The 23,882-nt window shown below is 34.2% G+C and overlaps 1 protein-coding gene across 4 annotated transcripts in view; it reads left to right on the top strand.

Moving 5' to 3' along the window:
- The window catches only part of BMP5 (bone morphogenetic protein 5), a 129,147-nt gene extending 113,559 nt beyond the window's left edge, over window positions 1-15,588 (top strand). The window contains exons 5-7 of one of the 4 annotated variants that reach the window (XM_055263253.2): window positions 8,558-8,634; window positions 9,985-10,095; window positions 13,559-15,588. In XM_055263253.2, the coding sequence (XP_055119228.1) occupies window positions 8,558-8,634; window positions 9,985-10,095; window positions 13,559-13,708 (338 nt within the window). In that variant the 3' untranslated portion in view covers window positions 13,709-15,588. The remainder of the gene's footprint in view (window positions 1-8,557; window positions 8,635-9,984; window positions 10,096-13,558) is intronic. The other 3 variants (XM_063632829.1, XM_055263254.2, XM_055263255.2) reach the window with 3 other exon arrangements.
- The last annotated feature ends 8,294 nt before the right edge of the window (window positions 15,589-23,882 follow it).

The raw sequence follows: 23,882 nt of genomic DNA, 5'->3' as shown, positions 1-23,882 counted from the left end.
TGGCAAGACCCTTTACTAGCAAAAGGATTACAACTTGCTGAAGACTCAGATGGTCACTAGCATTTTTTAATCAATAGATTATTTTTAACTAAGGTATGTACATTTTTAAAGATATAATCCAGTTGCACACTTAATAGACTGTAGTATAATGTAGCCATAACTTTTACATGCACTGGGAAACCAAAAAATATTGTGACACTCACTTTATTGTGATGTTCACTTCATTGCAGTGGTCTGGAACTAAATACACAATATCTCCCCAGTAAATGTCTCTGACATATATCTGCAGGAAGAATCCAAAAGAACTAACAGGGCAAATGGCAAGTCCTGGATCATTACAGAACTGCTAAGAAAGATTGCTTATTGTATGCTGGATACTGAGAATCTTTGAAAAATAATCCAATCATGTAGTGGCCTTGCCTACGTCCATGGTGATTTCGTAGGGCAAGTCTTTGGTATACAGGTGCTCTTCAGCTTACAATGGGGTTATATCCCAGTAAACCCAAATAAAGTTTACAGTACCATAAGCTCAAATATCATAGCTTAGGCTAGCCTCCCTTACACATGCCCATAACATTTACATTAGCCTACAGTTGGGCAAACTCATCTAAAACAAGGCCTATTTCAGAATTAAGTTTTGAATATCTTATATAATTTGTTGGACACTCTACTGAAAGTGAAAAACAGAATGGTTGTGTGGGTACTCATAGTATGATTTCTACTGAATGTGTATTGCTTTCAAACCCTCATCAATTTAAAAAATCTTAAGTCAAAGCATTGTAAATCAGATAAAATGCATAGTTACTAAAATTGAAACATTCTATTCTTGTCCTCAACTTTGATAGGCACTATCTCTTGCCTAATGAATACAATGTAAATTTATGCCTCTTTGAACAACAGATATTGGTCAAAACAAGAAAATAATTAATTGAAGTTTTTCCATCGAATGTTTTATATTATATAATTAATACACAGTTTTAGTGTTTAGAAATAATAAAATCATAAATAAAGCTAAAGTTCTCCCTTGTTTACCTAATCCATACATAATAGATTACCTTAATATGCTGATATCAACATGGTACAAACCTCTCTCTCATCTCTTTTGAGAGAATATATTTTTGTTATATGCTTTTAATTACATGAGTTATATATTTTACAGGTTTTATAAACAATGTTTAGCCGTATTTCAAATAATGTGAGCTAATTCTTTTCAACTGTTGCAACTTAGTATTGGCATCAGTTTATTTAATCATGTCACTCCGGAAAGACATTTTGCTTTTTTTCCAAGTTGGCACTCTCAAAATAAATGCTGTACTGAAAATCCTGCAATGCTGCACAAGTGAGAATATTTCTAATCCACGTAATTATGACAGTAACTAATATTAAAAGTTGCTATCTGTGCCCTGAATCATGAAAAATTCTGGAAACCCGTGCTGAAACAAGTATGTTGATGCATATAATATGTTGTTAGCTAGCTCTCTCTATCTATACATTTATCTATCATCTATCCATCATTTAATATCTAATACTGACTTCACCACTTACTAGTTGTATAATCTTGCACAAGATATGTTACCTCTCTGACTGTTTCCTTATGTATAAAGTGGGAATGTTAATAATACCTGCCTTGCAGAGCAGGATTACATGAGTTGTGAGGATTAAATGAGTTATTATATATAACTAATTTAAAATAGTGGTACGTGGCAAATGCTCATTAAGTGTTGAACATTATAATTGGTTTTATAGAACTGGTACACAAGGAGTTCAGACTCTTACATCGGAGAAAACTAGAAGTTCACACTCTCTCTTATAAGTACTCATACCTGTGGTCACAGGATTTCTTATCCTTTGAGACTTTAGAAGCAAGAGAAATTTTAGTCTTTAACCTAATTTGGCTAATCTATATTAGCAATTAACTACACACTTTAAAAAAGACTTGCCAACAGACATTAAGGCATTGTGTCCGTTGTTAAATTTCTCTCTAGGAAAAATCCACAGGAAGAATATATCTTGGTATAATTTCTTATGAATAATATTTATTCAATATCAAATAAACTCCCGTTACATGCCAGACACAGCATTATATGCTATATAACTAAATGCTATGCACTATATTAACTATATGGCCCAAAATACTACATGAGGGACTTATCTGAGAATAAATAGACATTTTCCAGAAATACAGACATGGATGAAACCATTTCAGGTTGTAGAAATTAAATGGCTTTGCAGTTGTAGAGCCATGGACCATTGTCAAATGGCTGGGGTATGCGTGTATTTTTGTGTGAGAGGAATGTGGTATCAGCTAGGAAATTATTAAGGGGCCAAATCATAAAGAGTAGGGTATGTGATGATGAGGAGCAGTGATGTCTTTGCACAGGCAATTGGAAAAAGAAGAATCATAATCAGATATGCATTTTAAAAAGTTAATTTTGGCCACAGAGTGCAGAATGGAATGCCTAGGGTGGAGACAGAAAACTCAAATAATGATTAGGTTCTAGTATAATACTCCAAGCAATGAAGATCATAGATTGGAGAGAGAGATGTAGGAACCAAAACACACTGGATAAGGCCAGCAGGGGTTTGAAGAGGGTGGATAACCCAGGACTCTGGAGAGGGGAGTGTTGAGAATAAGCGGAATGTGTAGGGAAAAGATACAGCTATAAGCCGAATTGTTAGATGTAGGATGAGGCTGACCAAATACCACAGGAAACAAAGAAAGAAAAAATATAAGATGGAGCCTCCTTGGGGAACATCAACACAAGTTCCTGCCTGTACATAAGTACAGGCAGAGGAGAAAAAGAAATTCCATAAAATAAGCCAAAAAAATATCAGAGATGTCACAGAGGAGCAGGGATAAAGTGTTATTTTAGAAAAAGTTACCAGAAGAAGACATTGAGGAAGTATGAGGCAACTAAGAGAGCAAAGGACTTCCAACAGGATACCTAGATTAAATGGTGAAATTGATCAACTAATGGGGCTTTGTGGATCCATTTAATACAGGATCAGAGGGGAAAAAATGAAAATCAAGAAGCTTATTAAATTTTCTGGCTTGGCCGACTGATGGTCCTATTAACAAAAATAGCGAACATTGAGTGTGAGGTCAGAAGCAGAAATAGTGAGCGGGAGGCATCAGGGAACTGTCTTTTAGAGGTGTCTAGCAAATTCAGATTTGTGGATAGATTTTTAAATCAAAGAGCTCTAAAGTGAGGATGTTAATTACATGATCCACATGGATACTTTGCTGAGCAGTTATGCAAACACATTAGAGTTATTTTGTGGTGTTTTGCGTCACACATTGGTACCTACACAAACACAAAATTGTGTTAATATATCTCCAAAATAAACAACAGTACTTACTACTGGCTTTTGTGTAAATGCAAGTGAATAATTCACTGGGTATAGAAGATAATGATTAAGCTAGAGCAACAATAGCATTTTAAAGCCCCTTATCTTTGAGTAGGATTGTTATTTATTTTTGGGCTTATCCTGAATTTTTTTACCCCCAAGGTCATATCAAAATTCACATTATGGAAGCACCATTCCTGCTTTTTCAACTCTTGTACCTTCATTCATTTGTCATTTTAAATTTCTATAAATAAATTAAGGTCTTCTGTCCTGATGCTTTAGGTGTCAACTTCCTTTTTCCCTTTTTCTCTCTGGGAAATAAGAGTGAAAAAACTAACATCTCATTTTTTGCTTTGAAACAGCAGCATATCATCATATTTAGCTCATTTAAGCTGTTGTCATGGTTAAATGTTAAGTTTTATTTCTGATTTTTCTTTGCTTTTATAGCTATATCTGTGTTTCATCCCTTTAAGAAACTAATACTTTGTTCTGAAGAAAAAAAATGGTATATGAAGGTTTTTGGACTGGATTGTCTTTGTCCAGTTCACAGCAAGTCTATCCCATGTTTATTTATTTATTTTTTTCAGGAACTAGTATGCAGAGCTTTGACAGTCCGTGCAGATTTCTAGAATTTGTTTTTATTGATACATAATAATTATACATATTCATGGGGTACATGCGATATTTTGATAGATGATTACAATGTGGAATGATCAAATCAGGGTAATTAAGATATCCATCACATCAAATATTTATCATTTCTTTACATTGGAAACATTCCTAATTTTGTCTTCTAGTTATTTTGAAATGTAGAATTAATTATTGCTAACCATTGTAACCATACTGTGCTATTATTGAACACTACAGCTGATTTCTTCTATAAGTTTTTTAAAAAGCTGTATTTTTGTATTCATTAACCAATTGTTCTTCATCCCCTCTTTCTGCTACCATTCCCTGATTTTGGTAACCACCATTCTACTCTCTATCTTCATAAGATCAATCTTCTTTTTTTTTTTTTAGCTTACACATATGACTAAGAACATGGGAGATTTGTCTCTCTGTGCCTGGCTTATCTCACTTAACATCTTCCAGTTTCATCCATGTTGCTCTAATTGACTTTTTTTTCTTCCTTTTTTTTTTTTTTGTTTTTGAGACAGAGTCTTGCTGTGTTGCCCAGGCTGCAGCGCAGTGGCACCAACTCGCTCACTGCAAGCTCCGCCTCCCGGGTTCACGCCATTCTCCTGCCTCAGCCTCCTGAGTAGCTGGGACTACAGGCACCTGCCACCACGCTGGGCTAATTTTTTGTATTTTTAGTAGAGACGGGGTTTCACCGTGTTAGCCAGAATGGTCTCGATTTCCTGACCTTGTGATCTGCCCACCTTGGCCTCCCAAAGTGCTGGGATTACAGGTGTGAGCCACCATGCCAGGCCAATTTCATTCTTGTTATGGCTGAATAATAAGCTGTTGTGTATATGTACCATGTTTTCTTTATCCATTCATACATAGATGGACACTTATGTTGCTTCTGTATCTTGTGAATAGCACTGCAATCAATATGGGAGTGCAGATATATATCTTCAACTTATTGATTTCCTTTGTTTTGGATATCTACCCAGTGGTGAGATTGCTTGATGATATGGTAGCTCTACTTTTACTTTTGGGAGAAACCTCAAAAAAGTGGTTGTATTAATTTACATTTCCACCAACAGTGTACTAGTGTTCTCCTTATCATATTCAGGAATTTTTGTGCTTTACCAACTTTTACCTCCACATATTTATTTTGTTTTTCATGATTTTATTCTAAGACAAAAAAAAAATCAAACTAAAGAAAATCGAACTAAAGATTAAATTTATAAATATCTAGAAACTGATCATAAAGAAATTTGCATACAGTATTTAACGATATTTTTACTATTTTGGCATTGGCTTCCTAATATTATTACTATTAAGAGACAAAACAGAGAAATATTATTGATAACACTTGCACTATGGATAAGACATGTTGGTTTACTTTTTCTAGTGTCGATTGTAGAACATTTTAATAATTTATGCCATGACTCTTCATTTGTAGGCAGGTTCATTAACAGAATTATATCCATTTCATACTAATCTCCTAAAGGCTGCCCATCAGTATTTTAAAAGACATAAATCTAACTTCCTTGCCCTTCCTCCCACAGCTTATTCTGCCAAGAATTTAGAGTAAACCTAACTGCAGGCTTTTCTAGTTTGGGTACAACATTTACTTCACTCACTATCCATTAATTTTTATTTCTGACAGAATAAGCATATGGTCCTAATGCTCTATGAAATCAGACTCTTGGAACCAGATTCTGGTACACATTTCATTGCTTGTTACATTTATGTGATGTTACATTATATACATCACTTAGCCTGCATAAAAAGACATATATATGGAATAGATATATTTTGACTTTTCAGTTTTATTTTCTTTATTTTTTATATACATAGAATTCAAATAACCATATTTGTAGTTTATGGCTTTTCATATAAACATGTATGTGCTATTGGCTACAATGCTGTTATTCATATTTAATATTTTTAATTAAGACAAAGATGAATAAATATTCCCATTATTATCTAATGCAGAGTTTGAAAAAGTAAGGCCTAATAACCAAATTAAGCCTATCATTTGTTTTTGTATGACCTACTAAGAGTGATCTTTACATTTTAAAATGTTTGCTTGGAAAATAAGGACAATATTTTGAATATGAATCATATGAAATTCAAATTTTAGTATCCATATGCAGTTTTACTGGAATATAGTCACACCCATTCATTTACATATTGTCTATGGTTGCTTTTATACTACAGCAGCAAAATTGAGTAGTTGCAAGGAGACCACTTAGCCTAAAATATTTACTATCTGTCTCTTTAAAAAAAAGTTTAAAAAACTTTTAAAAAGTTTGCTGACCCCTGGTCCAATGCATAGCTAACATTTGTTTTTTTCCATTTTGTACATCAAGGAGTTTATGAAATCAAACCAATAGTAGAATCAATTATTTCTTTTCTCTAAACATGATCGAGGAAATTTAACCATTTCATGTTTAGTGTTAAAGTGTATTTGTCCACTGCCTGAACAAAGTTAGCTGCAAGGGAGATATTTTCCTGAAGAAGAACCAGAACGTAGAGTCTGAAATAAATCCTCTCTCCTCCGTTTCCCATTATCTACTTATTTAATCTGTTTTAATGAAGTTAATTGCATAGTAGGAATAAATAACCTAGAAGAAAAACATCTTGATTTCAAAATTTAATCATTAGCTTGTTTTTTAGATTAACATTTAACAAATAATTACTTGAAGTAACCATGAGAAACAAGGCCTTCTATGATGGGCTCCTTTGATCTCTAACTTGCCTGCACTTTCATTAGAGGTTGAGAGTAATTAAACAGGAAGGTGACACTTTAACAAAAACTGTAAAACAAATTATTTTTTAATTTTATTTCTTTAATATTTTATTTTAGAAATAATCAAAGTGGACTAGTTTTTCAAATGTCATTTGTACAAAATGTGAGCAAACCCCACATAAGACAACAATGAAAAATGTTCCATAAATCTCTGTGTTTCTTCAGTATTTTACTTTATTCCAGATGCAAGATTGAAATTCTACATTTATATTTAATCATTTAAAACAATTATAAAAAGTTATGGGTATTTCATATTACATTCCAAAATATGTAATGATAGTATTTCACTTGCCTCAAATCACTTATGGAACACTATGAGAAATTTGTCCATTAACTCCTCAGATACTTTTTTGAATGTGTATTGTATGCCAGCCACTGTTCCTGGCACTAGGGATACATCAGTGAGCAAAACAGAGCCAAATGAGATCCTTGCCCCTACGAAGCTTATATTTTAGTGGGAAGAAACAGACAAGAAGCCATGCATAAATAAATGAGGAAATGGCACAGCATTTCTAAAAGTGATAATTGAGTTGGAAAAAAAATCAGAACAAAGTGAGAGAAATCAGGTGTATCAGGGTGAGAGTTGCAATATTAAAAGGGTAGTGAAGGCCTTGTTGAGATGTTGCTTAAGCAAGGACATGAAGATGCAGGAATTAGCCGTGTAGCTATCCAGGGAGAGGGACTAGTGAGAGAAAAGGCTCTAAAGTGGGAGCAAGGTTGACTGTGAGTGAAACAGCAAGGAGGTGTGGTGGCTGGAGTAAGGTGAAGGAGAAGAGTGAGTCAGAGGGGTAATAGGATCAAATGAGTCAGAGGGGTAATAAGACCAAAATGTAAGGAGCCTTGTAACCACTCTGAGAATATTCCACTCTTAATGATATGAGGACCATAGAGGGACTGGCAGGGAAGCGATGTAATTAAGTTTGCTTGTTAAAAGGTCCACTTGACTAGTTTGCTGTAGAGGAGCAAGGGCAGAAACAGGGAGACTGGCAATGAGGATATTGCAGTAATTCATGCCAGAAATTATGGTGTCTTGGACCAAGACCAGTTATGAAGGGCCTGAGAGCAGGTGCATTTTGGACTTATTGAAGATAGGGTGTGAGATTTCCTGACAGACTGGATGTGTAAATGAAAGAAAAAAAGAGAACTATTTTGATTCTTGTTGTTTTGTTTTGGTTTTTATTTTTTAACCCAGGCAACTACCGTCAGTCAAGAATGAAGTCTACAGGTGGACAGGATTTTGGGGGATGATTAGAAGCTCAACTTGTGGTATCCTGAGGTTAAGATATTTATTAAAATAAAATCAGCTAAGTAAGATCCCAGTATTTGCCTCATGGAAGGTGTTAAAAATTATTGCACAAATATTATATATATATATTGAGATATATATATATATATATATATATATATATATATATATATATATCTCAATATATTAAGTACCCCTGGAGTATGAATGAATTAATGAATAAGTATTCATTGAACAGATAGTACTCAATGAACGACAGGCACCACGCTGTGCCTTGTCAGGTAGATGGCCTAACAGAATCCATGTTAGAGCTTCATCAGGTAAATGGTATTGTCTACATCTCACAGAAGAAGAAACTCAGGACAAGTAACTTGACTGAAGTTCACTTGGTTAGTAAGTAGTTCTAACTTTAAGACTGAAACTCATTTTCCACAACTTCAAATAAAACTCCTTTAAAAAATCTTACCAGTGATCTCGCAAAAGAAATATTAGTATATCTGTAAGCAACCATTTATTCAAAATGTGGTTTTTATCTTCAGATTATAATACAAGTGAGCAAAAACAAGCCTGTAAGAAGCACGAACTCTATGTGAGCTTCCGGGATCTGGGATGGCAGGTAGGAATTTTCAGTCAACTTAGGTGCTTCTTTTCTGAATTATCATAAATCCTTAGTAAGTCATAGTCTTTGGCAGTAATTTTCCAATATAATACCCAATGATTTTTGACATGACCATTTAGAATATGGCTTATTCACTTTATTTTCATTTCTCAATTAACCTTTTACCATGGAAACATGATCAGTAGGTTTCACAGTCAAACAAAAAATCTATGCTGAATGAGACATAGAACACTAAGATATTTAGGAAGAAAAAAAGAGTGCTGTTGCTTAAGTATTCCAAACTTTTAATTTTATTGTAAATAGAAGATTTATTCATATTAGTATAAGTAGCTCCACTAAGCCTCTGAGGGTCTCCAACTATTGGGCTAGGAAATAGAGCCCTCAACTATAATGTCCCTGTCATGGGGAAGATGGCAGACATTTTTTTTTCTTGCACTTAAAAATGTATTGCTATCTTTTAGATAGCCTTTAGAAACAGGATGAGGAGGAAGATTTCACCAAAGTAATTTTTTAATGGCTTTATGTGGTGACAGTTTAAAATGAAATTTTAAGACTTCTCCTAATATTCTATTACAATGGATTGTCATATATGAGTTCCTGTATTGAGAAATACTATCAAAATGTAAATATATTCAAAATTTATGATAAACTTTCAACGTGAATAACTCAATAATTCTCACATTTGTGCCAAGTTTTATTTCTCTGTGGGAAAAATATCAAGGCAACCATTCATGTACCAATTCTTTAGCTTCCCAAAATTTATCATGTTCAGTTTTTAGGAATTTGCTCCAATTCATTTTTTCTAAAGAGACTATAAAGTTAATGCATGAATGGAAAGAAAAACAGCATGCAGAAAAAAATATTAAGGCTTTAGGATGTTGTCAGACTTATAAAACTAAGAATGAGTTCTTAAGAAGTAATGAGAATGATCTCAATTAACTTGATTCTCTTTTTTCTTTTGGGTTCACTTGAACTTTCCAGAGTTCATCATTTCCTGTTTAAACAATATTTAGAATGCTATTTTCTTATAATAGTTTTATTCATGAATACGTTTAATACATACTATGAATATCTTACATAACTACCTCTTGGGAGTAATTAGAGAGGACAATTTCTTGTGAAAATATTTATACTTCTGTCCTAAACTTCAGCTTAAAATTAAAGGGTGTGGGGAAGATAATTCCATTAGAATAATTGTTGGACCAAGAATATAAACCTATTCAGATACAATGTATTTCAATAACTTTTAAGAGGATTTTTTTAAATTTTTACTTTGGTGATATTATTTTTTCTTGTTTTTTTTTTTGTTTTGTTTTTTTTTTTTGTGTGTGTGTGTGTGTGTGTCAGGACTGGATTATAGCACCAGAAGGATACGCTGCATTTTATTGTGATGGAGAATGTTCTTTTCCACTTAACGCCCATATGAATGCCACCAACCATGCTATAGTTCAGACTCTGGTAAGCTTTGTTTTTGAAGGATTAAAAATAGCTTAGAATGCAAGCATATTATAAAGTTGTTTTAGAGGAAAGCATCTATTTACAATTTTTAATGCATTATTTTATCTTCTCAAACTCATTTGTTTCTTTTTAGAGCTGAAGTAACAACTGTGGGTATAGTCAGGAAACTCGGGCTAGTTTAGAGTAATCCCAATTACACAATGGAGAGGGATTCAGCTAGGAAAACTGGAGTAATAACATGAAATGGTCATCTTGAACTGTTTGTTCATTACACAGTATGACTAAGCACACAGGTTCCCTGGGGCTGTTTCTAACCTAGCAATTCATTAGTAATCATTGCAAAAACATTGAGTAATAGCTGTACTAAACTTCATCTGAGGGTTTCTAATTATTTAAGAATGTTCTATAACATATTTTGGTATTATGAAAGTTCTTCAATGTAGTATACAAATAGGAAACTATATTTCTTATTGTTCTCCTCCTCCTCATTTTGCTGTAATCTTTAAAGTAGAAATTATACTTCCTTTTCTTTATTCCTCACTCTCAGAAACTTAGCAGTGATTAAATCTCTAATAATCTAGGCTTATTTTTATGAATAATGTACTGAAGGGTTGACATGATTAACTCATTGCATTCTCCCTAATGAGCTCATGAAACCTATTGAGAGTCTGATGTACCTCATAGTATCTGACCTATCGATTTGGCAGAGGAACAATCTCCCTAAGACTAAATGAGAGGCTCCTAGAAAACATACCAGACTATGTGATATAATTTTAAATCAATGTTTGGGCTAATATAAAAATTTTAACTTTTGTATTTAAGAAGAATGGGAGAGAACACATTATTTTAGAATCAAGGCTTGATGGGAGTGGAATTATTTGGTGGATGCCAGTAAGAGAAAAGTAGATAGTAGAAAAACCTATCTTTGTGGGTGAGGCTTATTTATGGAAAAAGAAAGAATTAATCTTAGAATTCGTGAAGATTTGACTTTCCATAAGTTTGCTATTTTACCCCACAATTAGTTTAAAATTTAAAGATGAGTTAAGGAATAAACAATGATATCTATGAACTGGCAAAAGCAAATACTTGAATGACTTGATATTTACTGGCATCTTTATTGACTTCATAAAATACTACAGAATATCTAGACACCAAAAAATGCAATCTATAACAACTAGAGCATGAACATTATCAAAGACTGGAAATAGCCTTGGGCTAGAGAGCAACAGAAAGATAAAGCAAATACACATTTTGATAATAAGTGATTTATAAATATTTCTGTTTTTATTGATTCATGACCAGCGAGAATGCCTACTTTAGTGCCATGTACAAGGTATAGAGTAAATTTCTGGGGGGGGGTTTAAAGTCTGATATGACTTCACCTTTGCTATCTGTAAATATAAGCTCTTCTTTATATGGAATAGTGTTTCCAGGAGTATGGAGAGTAGGTAGGCTTTGCAAGGATGGACGTTTTGCATTCAAACTTCTACCACTAAAAGAATTTTTAAGAAACTAACTTTTCTCTTTGTATATGAGAACTCATGTTGACATGAAAGCATATCAGATAAAGAAGAATGCTGTTATTTCATCCTACGAAGAGAACTTCTGATCACTGTCTTTCTGTAAGGTCATAGAGTAACTCCTATCAGTTGAAGTAATACTACTTAATTTCTCAGAAAGTTCTTTGCCTCTTTTTATCATCATTTCGATGACTATGAAAGCAGACTTTTGCTTCCTTAGATATGGATCTAATGTATCAAAGATTCCCTCAGGCTAAGCAATGCCTACTTATTGAAAAATATCCTTTGCCAAATACCCCCCCTTCTCTCATTTTTTCTTTTTTAAAATAAATAAATACATATTGTCAGCTCTTGTGGCTGTAGTAAAGTATCAAAAAACAAACATAAAAAAAATCTGACACAAACTTGGAACAAGAGTCTGCTCTGTATCTCCACCCTGGGATGTAGGACATAAGTCATCGCAAAACTGGAGCATACACGGGAAGTTTGATTTTTTTTTTTCCTGGTGTTGTGCACGCTTTATGTTTGTTCTGTGAAGGACATGAAACAAAAAGACCGAGGAAAGCATGTTTGTGACTAATATATTGAGAAACCATTCAAGAACAATCCATTTTTTTCCCGTTAGGCTGCCAAGGCCATTGAAACATCAGGATTATCAATCATGTATGTGTGGGTTATGGAAGATAAAGCTGATGAAGGACATAAGCTGCATCAGAAATTTGTAGAAACTATCCAACTTTTAGTTTTGTGAGGTCTTAGGAAATTTCAAGTTCATGTCAGATCACCTCATTTTTCCTGCTGTTTCTGTCCACATGCAAGGCTCCTATATCATTTCAGCCAGGACGTTGTACAGCCAAAACTGTAAGAGGCTGTATTCGCTTTTTGTGGATCCCATAAGACTCATCGGTGGGGTTTCCCATAAACTCCTCTGGGGGAAGGGCCAGAATAGGTGGGTGGGAAAGGGGGGAACTGTGTTCTGGCTCTTTGCCCAATTATTTCAAATCATAGGCGGACTGCCAGTCTGATCAAAATTATTATCAACCCTTTACTTAAGCATTTCACTTTTCATGTACAGACACCTTTTTAGGCTTTTGGGAAGGCGGATGTTCATTTGTAAAGTCTCTAGGCCCTTCGCTTCTGATTTAGCTTAGCCTGCTTTTTGGCACTTGTCTAGGGGGCAGGCAAGGGAGAAAAAGAGTAAATGGATATTAAACTCCAGCCAATGTGATAAAAAAATTCTATGAAGAGCTGAAATCATTGCTTTAAGGCACGTATTGGATTATATGTGGATTTTATTTTATTATGATTTTTATGCTTCTTTTACCATGGAAAATTAAGAGTTGGCATAAAATGTATGATTTATTGTTTAATTTTCCTTTTAAAAGATAACTCCTAGATCCAAATCTTTCTGCAACTATGTGTTTTCATTGATTTGCTCTTGTAACTTCCATGTTCCTCATGAAATATATAGAAATAGTCATTTCAACTAAAAGCAATAAAGTGCTAGTTGCTGTGTTCTTTCCCTAGGAAAACTTCCACTGAATATTCTATAGAGGAAGTTTTCTTTATTTGGTGAGATATTTTTCAAGGTTCAAACACATAATTGAAATGGCTGGGTTGATTCCAGGTGGTTTCTTTTATTTTATTATTATACTTTAGGTTTTAGGGTACATGTGCACAATGTGCAGGTTTGTTACATATGTATCCATGTGCCATGTTGGTTTGCTGCGCCCATTAACTCGTCATTTAGCATTAGGATTCCAGGTGTTAATGCTTAAGAATACATCCTTCAGTCCCCCACCCCAGTCATGGAATAAATGGGAGAAGGGCGATCAGCTTAATGGTGTGCCTGATTATGAGTGATAAAATAAGCATATCATTTTAAAACTGCAAAAAATGTGTATTTTATTTCTTAATAAAACAAAATCTTTTGTCTTTCCCAGGTTCATCTGATGTTTCCTGACCACGTACCAAAGCCTTGCTGTGCTCCAACCAAATTAAACGCCATCTCTGTTCTGTACTTTGATGACAGCTCCAATGTCATTTTGAAAAAATATAGAAATATGGTAGTACGCTCATGTGGCTGCCACTAATATTAAATAATGTCGATAATAACAAAAAGATCTGTATTAAGGTTTATGGCTGCAATAAAAAGCATACTTTCAGACAAACGGGGAATTTCCTAAAATTAGTCTGGCTCATTTTGACTCTTTTCCTATGTACAATATCATGTATATAGTCATTTTTATTTATTTAAAGGTATATATTCTCTTTTGTGGATGCTTTATCAATAAAATCTATTTTATAGGCCACTACATTATAAAATAGATCATCTAGTCTAATTTTCAATGGGTTATGCTGAGTCCATTCAATTCCATTTCAACATTTTTTTCTAATACAATTTTATATAATTTTCTGAGATTAGACAGAACTCCTGTGACTGTTTAATATTGTGGAAGGAAATTGAATAATTTAGTTATATTGTGCCAATGAAAACCATGATAGAATATCTATTTAGAAATAAGACTTAAAAAAATAACGACCCAAACAAAACTTCTTGGATAAACACAATTTCTCTTTTAGAGTTCCGGCTTCATTAGATAAAGTGAAATGTTGAACTGGATTTGAATAAATAAACAGTAGGCAGAACATAGAAGCTGAAAGATTGCACATAATTGTTTTAACTGTTTGCTTTAACAGAACTGGTGTAACTGTAGGAGCATGTTCCTTTTTGGCTTGTGGATTGTAGATTTTGCAAAGAGCTCAAAGCTTCAGGAGACAGGCTTGAGCCTGTGTCCGTAGCTTTCTAAGTTAACACTAATTGTAGTACAACCTTCTTACCTCAAATAAATCATGTCTGCCTATTATCTAGAATACTACTGCTGCAGAATTTTTTTTTTCAGATTTAAAAACCTAGTCCAAAATAAAGAAACATTCACATGTGCTCCACTTTCCTCCCCACAGGCAAGAGTCACTGCACACATAAAATGTACAAGAGCAGAAGATGCCGAAAGAACCATTTTCTTTAGCTCTCCTTTATAACTGAGTTTGCTGATTGATGTGATGCAAGGGATTTTATTTAGAAGTAAAAGCACTGAAACAAAACTGGAGGAAATTACCAAAAGTCCCAGAATGGCTTTGACAGAATTGCCATTTCTAAAGAACAGCTGAAATTCATTTTTCATATCTCTGAGAGTGAGCTCAATGAAAACCTTATTTTGTAAAGGGATTTTGTAAACCTTCTTCCAAGCACAAATAATTCCAAACAGGAAGGTTCTGTTGTGTGTGTGTGTGCGCATGTGTGTGTCTCTGTGTGCATGTGTGTTCTTCCCTCTAAAATTAATTTATTTTCTCTATCTATTAGAGTGCCCTCTAAGGCCTTTCTTTAACACACACTGACTTTTTGAAGAATGATCTTTTGATTGATAACTTGCTATTTATGGTGACTCTGTGGTTAGGCTTATTTACAGTTAATCTAAAATATTCATAAAGCACCATTTATTAATCATCCTTTTGGATCTTTCAAACAAAACTTATATCAAAAATGTCTTCAAAAATGTTATGGCTTTGTTTGTAATTCAGGTATATTAAAATGTTGTTTTGAAATACAGTTTATCTTAAAGAAAATTTGACAGTAACTATATTAAGGGGTACATTAAGTAATATATTTTCAATTAATGGTGTACCATTGAGAGAATAAGAAATGGAAGTCTATTATTTTATTCTTTAAATGTGCTGTTTAAATATGTTTCCATATTTTAAAATATATTAAACGGATGCTAATTTCTGCTGTTCTTGATTTGGTTCTTTATTTAAAAGGAATACAAAATGTAAGTATATCATAAATTGACAATAAGAATATTTATCAAATGTAAAGTGTTTGTGGATCACATGATTCTTTGTGTTGTTCTTAATTGCCAAAATTGTTTTTTGTGTTAATAGTTATCTCACTATTAAATGTGCAAAGCAACAATCCATGAATTAAAGATTTGCTTAATCTGTTCAAACAAATTTTAAAAATAGCAAAAAATAATTAGAATGGAGAAATATCTCATTTGTTCTTTTTCATATGAGAAGGGAGGTAATTGGCATCAGTGTTTTTGCATTTTCTAAAATTACCTATGTGTATAATATGCACATATACTCAATCACATTATTTTCTAATAACTATTACAGTAAACTCTTAGTATCACCTTGGTGATACTCAAGCTATTATTAGAAACCAGAATAATTTGGCCTATTTTAACAGGTCTTCATTTAGGTCTTTTTAGTTAGTTAATGACGTACTCGCGTTTTTGATTGTTTATTTTTAATTTTTCTGCTTTATACTTGTTTTTACTTTGTAAAGTGGCCATAATCCTTTTTGGAAATAGAAGGGCATAAGTCATAAATATTCAAATTCTTTAAAACTAAGGCAAAAATAGTCTGCATTAAACTAAAGAAATTAAGAAAACACAGGCAGAAAATCCAAAATTATTTTTTTCTCAACTAAGAACTGTCATTTTATAATCCTTGTATCATCATCATCAAACCCAAGCCAGAGTCTACTGGGTACTTCACAAGCTGGCAGATATCATCTCTCAAGACGTTTACAGTGAATAATTAGCTTATGTTCCAGTTCCATTAAAGGCAGAAGAAATCCTCATTCCCAAACACAAGTAACCATCTCATAACCATTCAGTCCAGTGCTCAATCTACTATCTAATTTCCATCTCGGATTACCTATTTTCCTTTCACAATTTTTTTTTTGGTCTGGAATTTTTTAAAGTTAGAACTGAAGATGCCTTTGCTGATAAAGCGTAAAAATTGTTGGTATATAGGTATACATCTGTGTTTTATCAAGTTTCTTTAAGATCATAATTGAAGAGAAAGTACAAAAAGTAACAATCAATGTCAATGTTTATTTAAGTAGAAAATGATGCTATATCCAAGTTAGCAATTTAAAAAAAATAGCAAAGGCTCTGCAAAATTTTAAAAGTCTATTGTGATATTTGTTAAAGGCTGTTTTAAATACAGAGATTTCAAAGACCGGAAAAGTCACATCAGATATAGCCTTTAAAAATTACAAAGAAATTTCAAAAATTAAAAGCATGTATGTTAACTTTTGCATCCTTGTTTCAACTTCACTAAGGCAGCTAGCCTAAAATCAATTCTGGGCCAGGCGTGGTAGCTCACATTTGTAATCCCAGCACTTTGGGAGGCCGAGGTGGGTAGATCACCTGAGGTCAGGAGTTTGAGACCAGACTGACCAACATGGTGAAACTCCATCTCTACTAAAAATACAAAATTAGCTGAGTGTGGTGGCACATGCCTGTAATCCCAGCTACTTGGGAAGTTGAGGCAGGAGAATTGCTTGAACCTGGGAGGCAGAGGTTGCAGTGAGCTGAGATCGTACCATTGCATTTCAACCTGGTCAACAAGAGTGAAACTCCGTCTCAAAAATCAAATCAAATCAAATCAAATCAAATCAAATCTAATCTAATCTAATCAAATCTGAAAGCTCAAGGTAGGGGATGGGTAGATACAGTAGAGCCTCAACTTCTGCAAATTATAGGGAAGAGAATAAAGTAGATAATACTGCATAAAGAGCCTCAAGAATCAGTCTGGAAACAGGACCTAACCCAAGAGTTTAGTGGGATATAAGCAATATATTTTTCAGTTCATTGTGCATAATACTATGTAGTGAAATATAGTAGAACTTACTTAAAAAGCTGGACTATATTTATTTTCTTTCAGGTATCTACAGAAAAAGCTGAGTAGGAGAAAAATTCTCAAACTTGAGCATAAGCCCAATAGGATAGCTTAGACTACATATCACTTTCTCCAACACACACACACACACACACACACACACACACACACACGGGAGAAATGAGTACTGTATTAGTAGCATTTTCTGATTTCTATTAGCCTGGAGCTTTGGTCAATGACCATTCCATGGGGCAAGAGCCAAAGCCTTAGGTCTGTGCAGGGCAGGAGCTCAGATCAGAGCTCAGATTTCAGATTAGAAGTCACACTATGTATGGCATCTACACATACACATATACTCGTGTGCACTTATGGCATAAATGTAAGTTTTAAAAGTCTCTGATCTGATTAGTGAAGCTGAAAAAGCATTTGAGAGAAGCAAACGCAAAATTTATCTTTTGGAACTTGACGTTCAACCTAGGACTCAAGGAACTCCCACTGAAAATATGCCAAGGAATATAAGCTCACACCAAAACAACCAAAGGAACAAACAAACAAAACAAAAATATCACAATAAATGTACAATCAAGGCACCATAAGAGCTATAAGAAATAAAAAAGGGTAACACCAAACTCATAAATGTCCTGTTTACTGAATTACTGGATATAGAATATAAGTAAGTATATTTTATGTGAGTTTTCAAAAAGAAAGAATCAGAACATAAATATAAACATATTTTAGATGAATATATCAAACATCTAAGAAGAAAAATCTTTAAGCTTTATTGGATGTGATAAATAGTGGTTTTGATATCCAGAACAAGGGAAACAGTGAGCCGGCAGAGAGATCTGAAGAAACTATCCAGAAGGCAGCATTGAGCCAGATAAAGAGATGGAAAATCTAACAGAGAACTAAAAGTATGTGGGGATTAAAGGGACTTCTAACATCCATCTAACCAGTCTTCCAGAAAATTGGGGACAATTTTTGGGCTAACAGTTGGCTTCTCAATCAAACTGTTTTCTCAACTTAAAAGTCAGTCAACTTGTAATTACTGTCTTTAAATTGATAAGGAAAAATAACTGTCATTTAGAATTCTATATCCAGCAAAACCATCTTCAATAATTAGGGCAAATTAAAACGTTTTTGAGACAATAAAACGAAAACTGAAAAAGAATTTATCATTAATAGCAAAGCCACTGCTAATGGCTATACCTCAGGAAGAAAGAAAATGAACTCTGAAAGGAAATATATGCAAAACTGATAAGTAAAAAATAGTAAATATGGGGGATGGATTAAAATAAATAATATTGTCTAACAATCATGGTTAAAAAAGCAGAGTAGAGTTAGAATAGTGTTAAAAGAGTTAAGATAGCGTTTAAAATACAGTGAAACTATGGAATATATGCAAGAAGGTAGATAACTGAAAATACACGTTTTGCATTTTACTGGATGATGATGATTAAATTTGATTTGGCCTCAGAATTCATGGTAAAGTTTTAAGTGCAAAGATAAAATACCAGAAAAACAATATATATCTTCTAAATCAGGGTCAGCACACTTTTTCTGTAGAGACCTAACAGTAAATACTTTAGGCTTTGTAGTTTTGTTCCAACTACTCTCCTCTGCATCTGTAGTGTGAAAGCAACCATAAACAATACCTAAATGAACGAGTGTAGGTCTATTACAATAAAACTTTATTTACAAAGATGTGTTGGATTGGATTTGGGTCCTTGAATTGTAGATTTTTGACCCCTGTTCTAAGCCAGTAATTGCAATGTGATAAAATGCAATTATTTCAACAAAATAAAAAAAAGGAGGAAAAGGTAAAAGAGACACATTAAAAGGGAGAAATGTTGCATAGAGTAATATGATAGAAATAAATCCAGGCTGAGTGTGGTGGCTTACATCTGTAATTTCAGCATTTGGGAGACCAAGGAGAGAGGATTGTTTGGGCTCAGGAGTTCGAGACCAGCCTGGGCAACATAGTGAGACCTCATCTCTACTTAAAAAAAAATAAAATCAGCCTGGCATTGTGGCATGTGCCTGTAGTCCCAGATACACAGGAGGCTAAGGTGGGAGAGTGACATGAGCCTAGCAGATGGAGACTGCAATGCACTATGATCATGCCACTACTTCCTGGGTGACACAGTAAGACCCTGACTGCCCCCACCCCCCCGACAGACACATCCAGATAAACTCGAAATTTTAAATGTTTAAGTGGATTGAAAAGTCACTTTTACCATATTAGATTTAAAAATAATAACTTCAACCAGTAGCTACATGCTATTTAAAGACCCAAAACCACAGAAAAGTTTAAAGTAAAATGAAGGGAAATATGTATCAGGACAACAATAGTCAACAACAGAAACAAAAACTCTGACTTAATCATATGTATAAAGTGTGTTTACACTTTAACACAAAACAATCATTACTAGAGACAATGAAGATCAACACATATTGATAAGGTTTTCAATCATCATTATTATTTTAAGCTTAATAAGCTTAAGTGTACCTAATACTGTGTTTAGAAGTGAATAAATTATAAATTGCTAGAAGGATAAATCAAAAGTGTACAATTTTAGTGAAAGATTTTTAGCAAACGCTATTATTAGTTGATAGATTAACAGGAAAAAAGATTACTGAGAATACAGCAGATGCCTTATTAACTAATATGACTTAATGGACATATGTAGAACATGGCAGAATATATATTATTTTCAAGCAAATATGACAGGTGTATTAGTCCGTTCTCACATTGCTATAAGCACATACCCAGGAATGGGTAATTTATAAAGGAAAAAAGTTTAATGGACTCACAGTTCCACATGGCTGGGGAGGCTTCACAATCATGGAGGAAGATGGAGGAGGAAAGACACGTGTTACATAGTGGCTGGTTATTTGACAATTACTTGTTTTAAAGGTGAAAGTCAACAATATTGTACCAAACAATACATCTTGAGGTCAATAAGCCTTTCTAAGGTGTTCTACTTAGGACTTTAAATAGTTTATTTGAGATGGCAAGCGTTTCTCCAAGGATGTCATGATAGAAAGAGGAAATATTTGAAAAATCTTGGCTATTGAATATAGGGGCCCGATGAATCTCATCTCACACTAACCTTCTATTATTGAGGGCTGTTATTAAGTGAAAATAAGTTTAACTACTCTGTATCACCCGATGCACCTTGAAAACATTTTTCTTTTATTCACCAGTAATGTCCTTCTAAGTTTTGCCTGCTGATATTCTATTGATTCCTAGAGACTTTTCTCATTTGCTAATTCCTTCAAAATGACCAAATACGCGAAACCATGTGTATTTAATCCCTCTAATAAATAGCTATAGCACTCTTATTTTGATACATGCTTCACATCATCCCATTATGTGAGTTACTACATTTATTTGGAAATGTACTCCCTCTACATTGAAAGATAGGGAAATCTTAGCACGTTCATTAATTTATCAATTCCTTAAAAAGTTATTACAAAGATATTCTCAGAGTTGATGTTCAATGAATGATTTAGAAATACTTGGAAAATGACCTAATTTACTGTTTAATGGGAAATAAATAGCACATCTGAAAGGAACATCATCAAAATTGAGAAAGTGAGGGGACGAATTTCCTTATTTTAAAACCAATAGACCCCAAGTATCTTTCACTTTTAGAGTATGCTAATCTAGATAAAACAAGAAACACAATATGAAACCCACAGGATGATTTCATTTTTCTAAATTATAAGAGGGGAAAATAGCTTCCCACCAAGGTAGAAAGTGTTGCCTAATTCACATAGTGGTGATACAGAATTGGGCATAGAGACAAAATGAATGATTTATGTAGATATCCATGAGAAGGGCATTTTAGGCAAAGATAGCAGCAATTGCAGAAGTATGGTTGGCATATTAGAGACACAGCAAGGAGGCCAGTGTGGCCATGCAAGTGATTGATGGGAAAAGAGGAAGAACATAAGTGTAGGCTGATAGTAGGCAGCCAGGTTGTATAGGATCTTGAAGGCCACTGGAAGGACTTTGAATTTTTACTCAGCGATGCATAGCCATTTGGAGTTTTTGAGCAGAAGAGGCCATGACTTGTATTTTAAAAGGAATCTGGCCACGTGAGGAGAATACTGGGTGTTACAGTAAAGGCAGAAAGAAAGGAGGGCAGGTTAGAAGACACTGAAATAAGCCAGGCCTAGAGAATGGGGTAACTTGGACTAGTGTGGTAATGGTAGAGGTGATGATAGGTAATTGGAATCTGGAAATATTTCACAGGCAGAGTTGACAAGGTGTGTTAATGGGGTGTGAGAAGAGAGCAAATGTGTTATTCCATTCTGCATGGCTCTAAAGAAGTACCTGAGACTGGGTGACTTCTAAAGAAAAGAGGTTTATTTGGCTTGTGGTTCTTTAGGCTATACAAACATGGCACCATCTGCTTGGCTTGTGGTGAGGGCTTAGGAAGCTTTTACTTACGGCAGAAGGCATAAAGGGGACCCCGCGTGTTACATGGCAAGAGAGGGAGCAAGAGAGAGGAGAGAGAGGTCCCAGACCATTTCAAACAACCAGATCTTGCTTGAACTCAGAACCACCTGGAAGACATCATGCCATTCATGAGGCATCTGCCCTCATGACACAAACCACACCCCCCAGGTCCCACCTCTAACACTGGGGATCACATTTCAACATGAGATTTGGGGGGACAAACATCCAAAGTGAGTTCAGAACTCCTGTTAATAAGGCTCAAGTAACTGGAAAGAAGGAGGAGTCATTTATTAGGTTCAGTATAGGACAGAAAGGAATTGCTTCAAGGAATTGAGACCTTGGTTATGGGCATGTTAATGTCGGAGCGAGATGCCTGGAAAGCAGTTAGAAATATAAGTCCTGATGTTGCAGGAGACATACGGGCCAGAGATATAAATCTGTAAGTCATCAGCATGTAATGGCATTTAAAACCATATACTCAGCAAGATTACTACTGTAGGTGCGAAGTACTGGAAGTAAATAAGAACCCTTCTCCAACTTTTACTACTCAGCTAAATCACACCAGGGTCTACCTGTGGAAAACAGGTATTAAGGTGAAGTCCATCAGCATAGTGCTGGGGATGTTTCTTGTGCCACAGGACTTTAGGAATCACGTTATCTCTGTTTAATGAGAAGGGTCATTTGGAAATCTCTATATGTTTTTCAGAAAATAAAATCTAGGTACTAGTTACTAAATGTCTTCACTTGCTGAAACTTTTAGATAGTCCAAGGAGCTTTTGGGAAAATGAATACGGTAGTGAGAAAAAAAAAAAAAATGAAGCTAAACATCTGGGAACATTTGTATAACATTTCATTGATGTAAATGCTACATGAAGATGAGTATTTAATGAAAAACAAACAAAAAAAGTAATATGTATTTTTCACCAATACTGTATATGTGGTGAGAAAAAAGAGCTTAAATTGTAGCGTAAAAGGTTTAGGAGAGACATACAGAAGGTTTCTCTGATTTGAAATATCACTGAACATTAAAATGGCCCTCCAAGAAAAGGCTTTGAAAAGCCCTTTGCAGAAGCGATGTTAATATTTGATCATTTTCATCTCTCACCATCGACGTGATAGTACTGCCTTACTTTCGATTCAGTTCCTTTATATATTCTTTAGATTTACTTGATTTACACGGCTTTACTTTGTGCTAAAATTACGTCTACTTTCTTTTTGTAAACTTGCTATATTTTTTGCATTAAGACCTAGTTACCAAGAAAGTTGGTTTTCCAAGAATAGTAAGTAGAAGTCCAGAAGAATTTGTGTCATGGGGAAACAATGTCAATATCCATCCAAACACTTCTAGATGTTGTAGTATTAGTGTGACCATTCTGTAAGTGGAACATATTATTGGGTTAAGATATGTTATTATTAGACAAATAATGTATTCTGTGACAATACCAATTTAATAAAATATGTAGAATTTTTGGATGACTTTTTAAAATCTGTGCTGGTTTCTCTTATTTCAACTTTACTAGTTTTAAACATCAGTACCTCGAACTTTGTCTCTAGAGCCTGAAGAAGTCTTCTAAAATGCTTCATGTTTTATCTGTTTTATTATTCAAGGTTTCTTTTTTATTTATTTATTTATTTATTTATTTATATTATTATACTTTAGGTTTTAGGGTACATGTGCACAATGTGCAGGTTTGTTACATATGTATCCATGTGCCATGTTGTTTTGCTGCACCCATTAACTCGTCATTTAGCATTAGGTATATCTCCTAATGCTGTCCCTCCCCCCTCCCCCCACCCCACAACAGTCCCCGGAGCGTGATGTTCCCCTTCCTGTGTCCATGAGTTCTCATTGTTCAATTCCCACCTATGAGTGAGAGCATGCAGTGTTTGGTTTTTTGTCCTTGCAATAGTTTACTGAGAATGATGTTTTCCAGTTTCATCCATGTCCCTACAAAGGACATGAACTCATCATTTTTTATGGCTGCATAGTATTCCATGGCGTATATGTGTCACATTTTCTTAATCCAGCTCTCATAAGAAATGCTACATCCTAGATAATATTGTAGGAGTTTATTTGAAAGGGCTTATCCTCTTTCATGGCTGTGTGT

The sequence above is a fragment of the Symphalangus syndactylus genome, chromosome 23 (assembly GCF_028878055.3).
Source record: "Symphalangus syndactylus isolate Jambi chromosome 23, NHGRI_mSymSyn1-v2.1_pri, whole genome shotgun sequence".
NCBI classification, from domain to species: domain Eukaryota; kingdom Metazoa; phylum Chordata; class Mammalia; order Primates; family Hylobatidae; genus Symphalangus; species Symphalangus syndactylus.
Note: the sequence above shows the minus strand (reverse complement) of the source record. Positions and strands in the feature narration are given on the sequence as shown.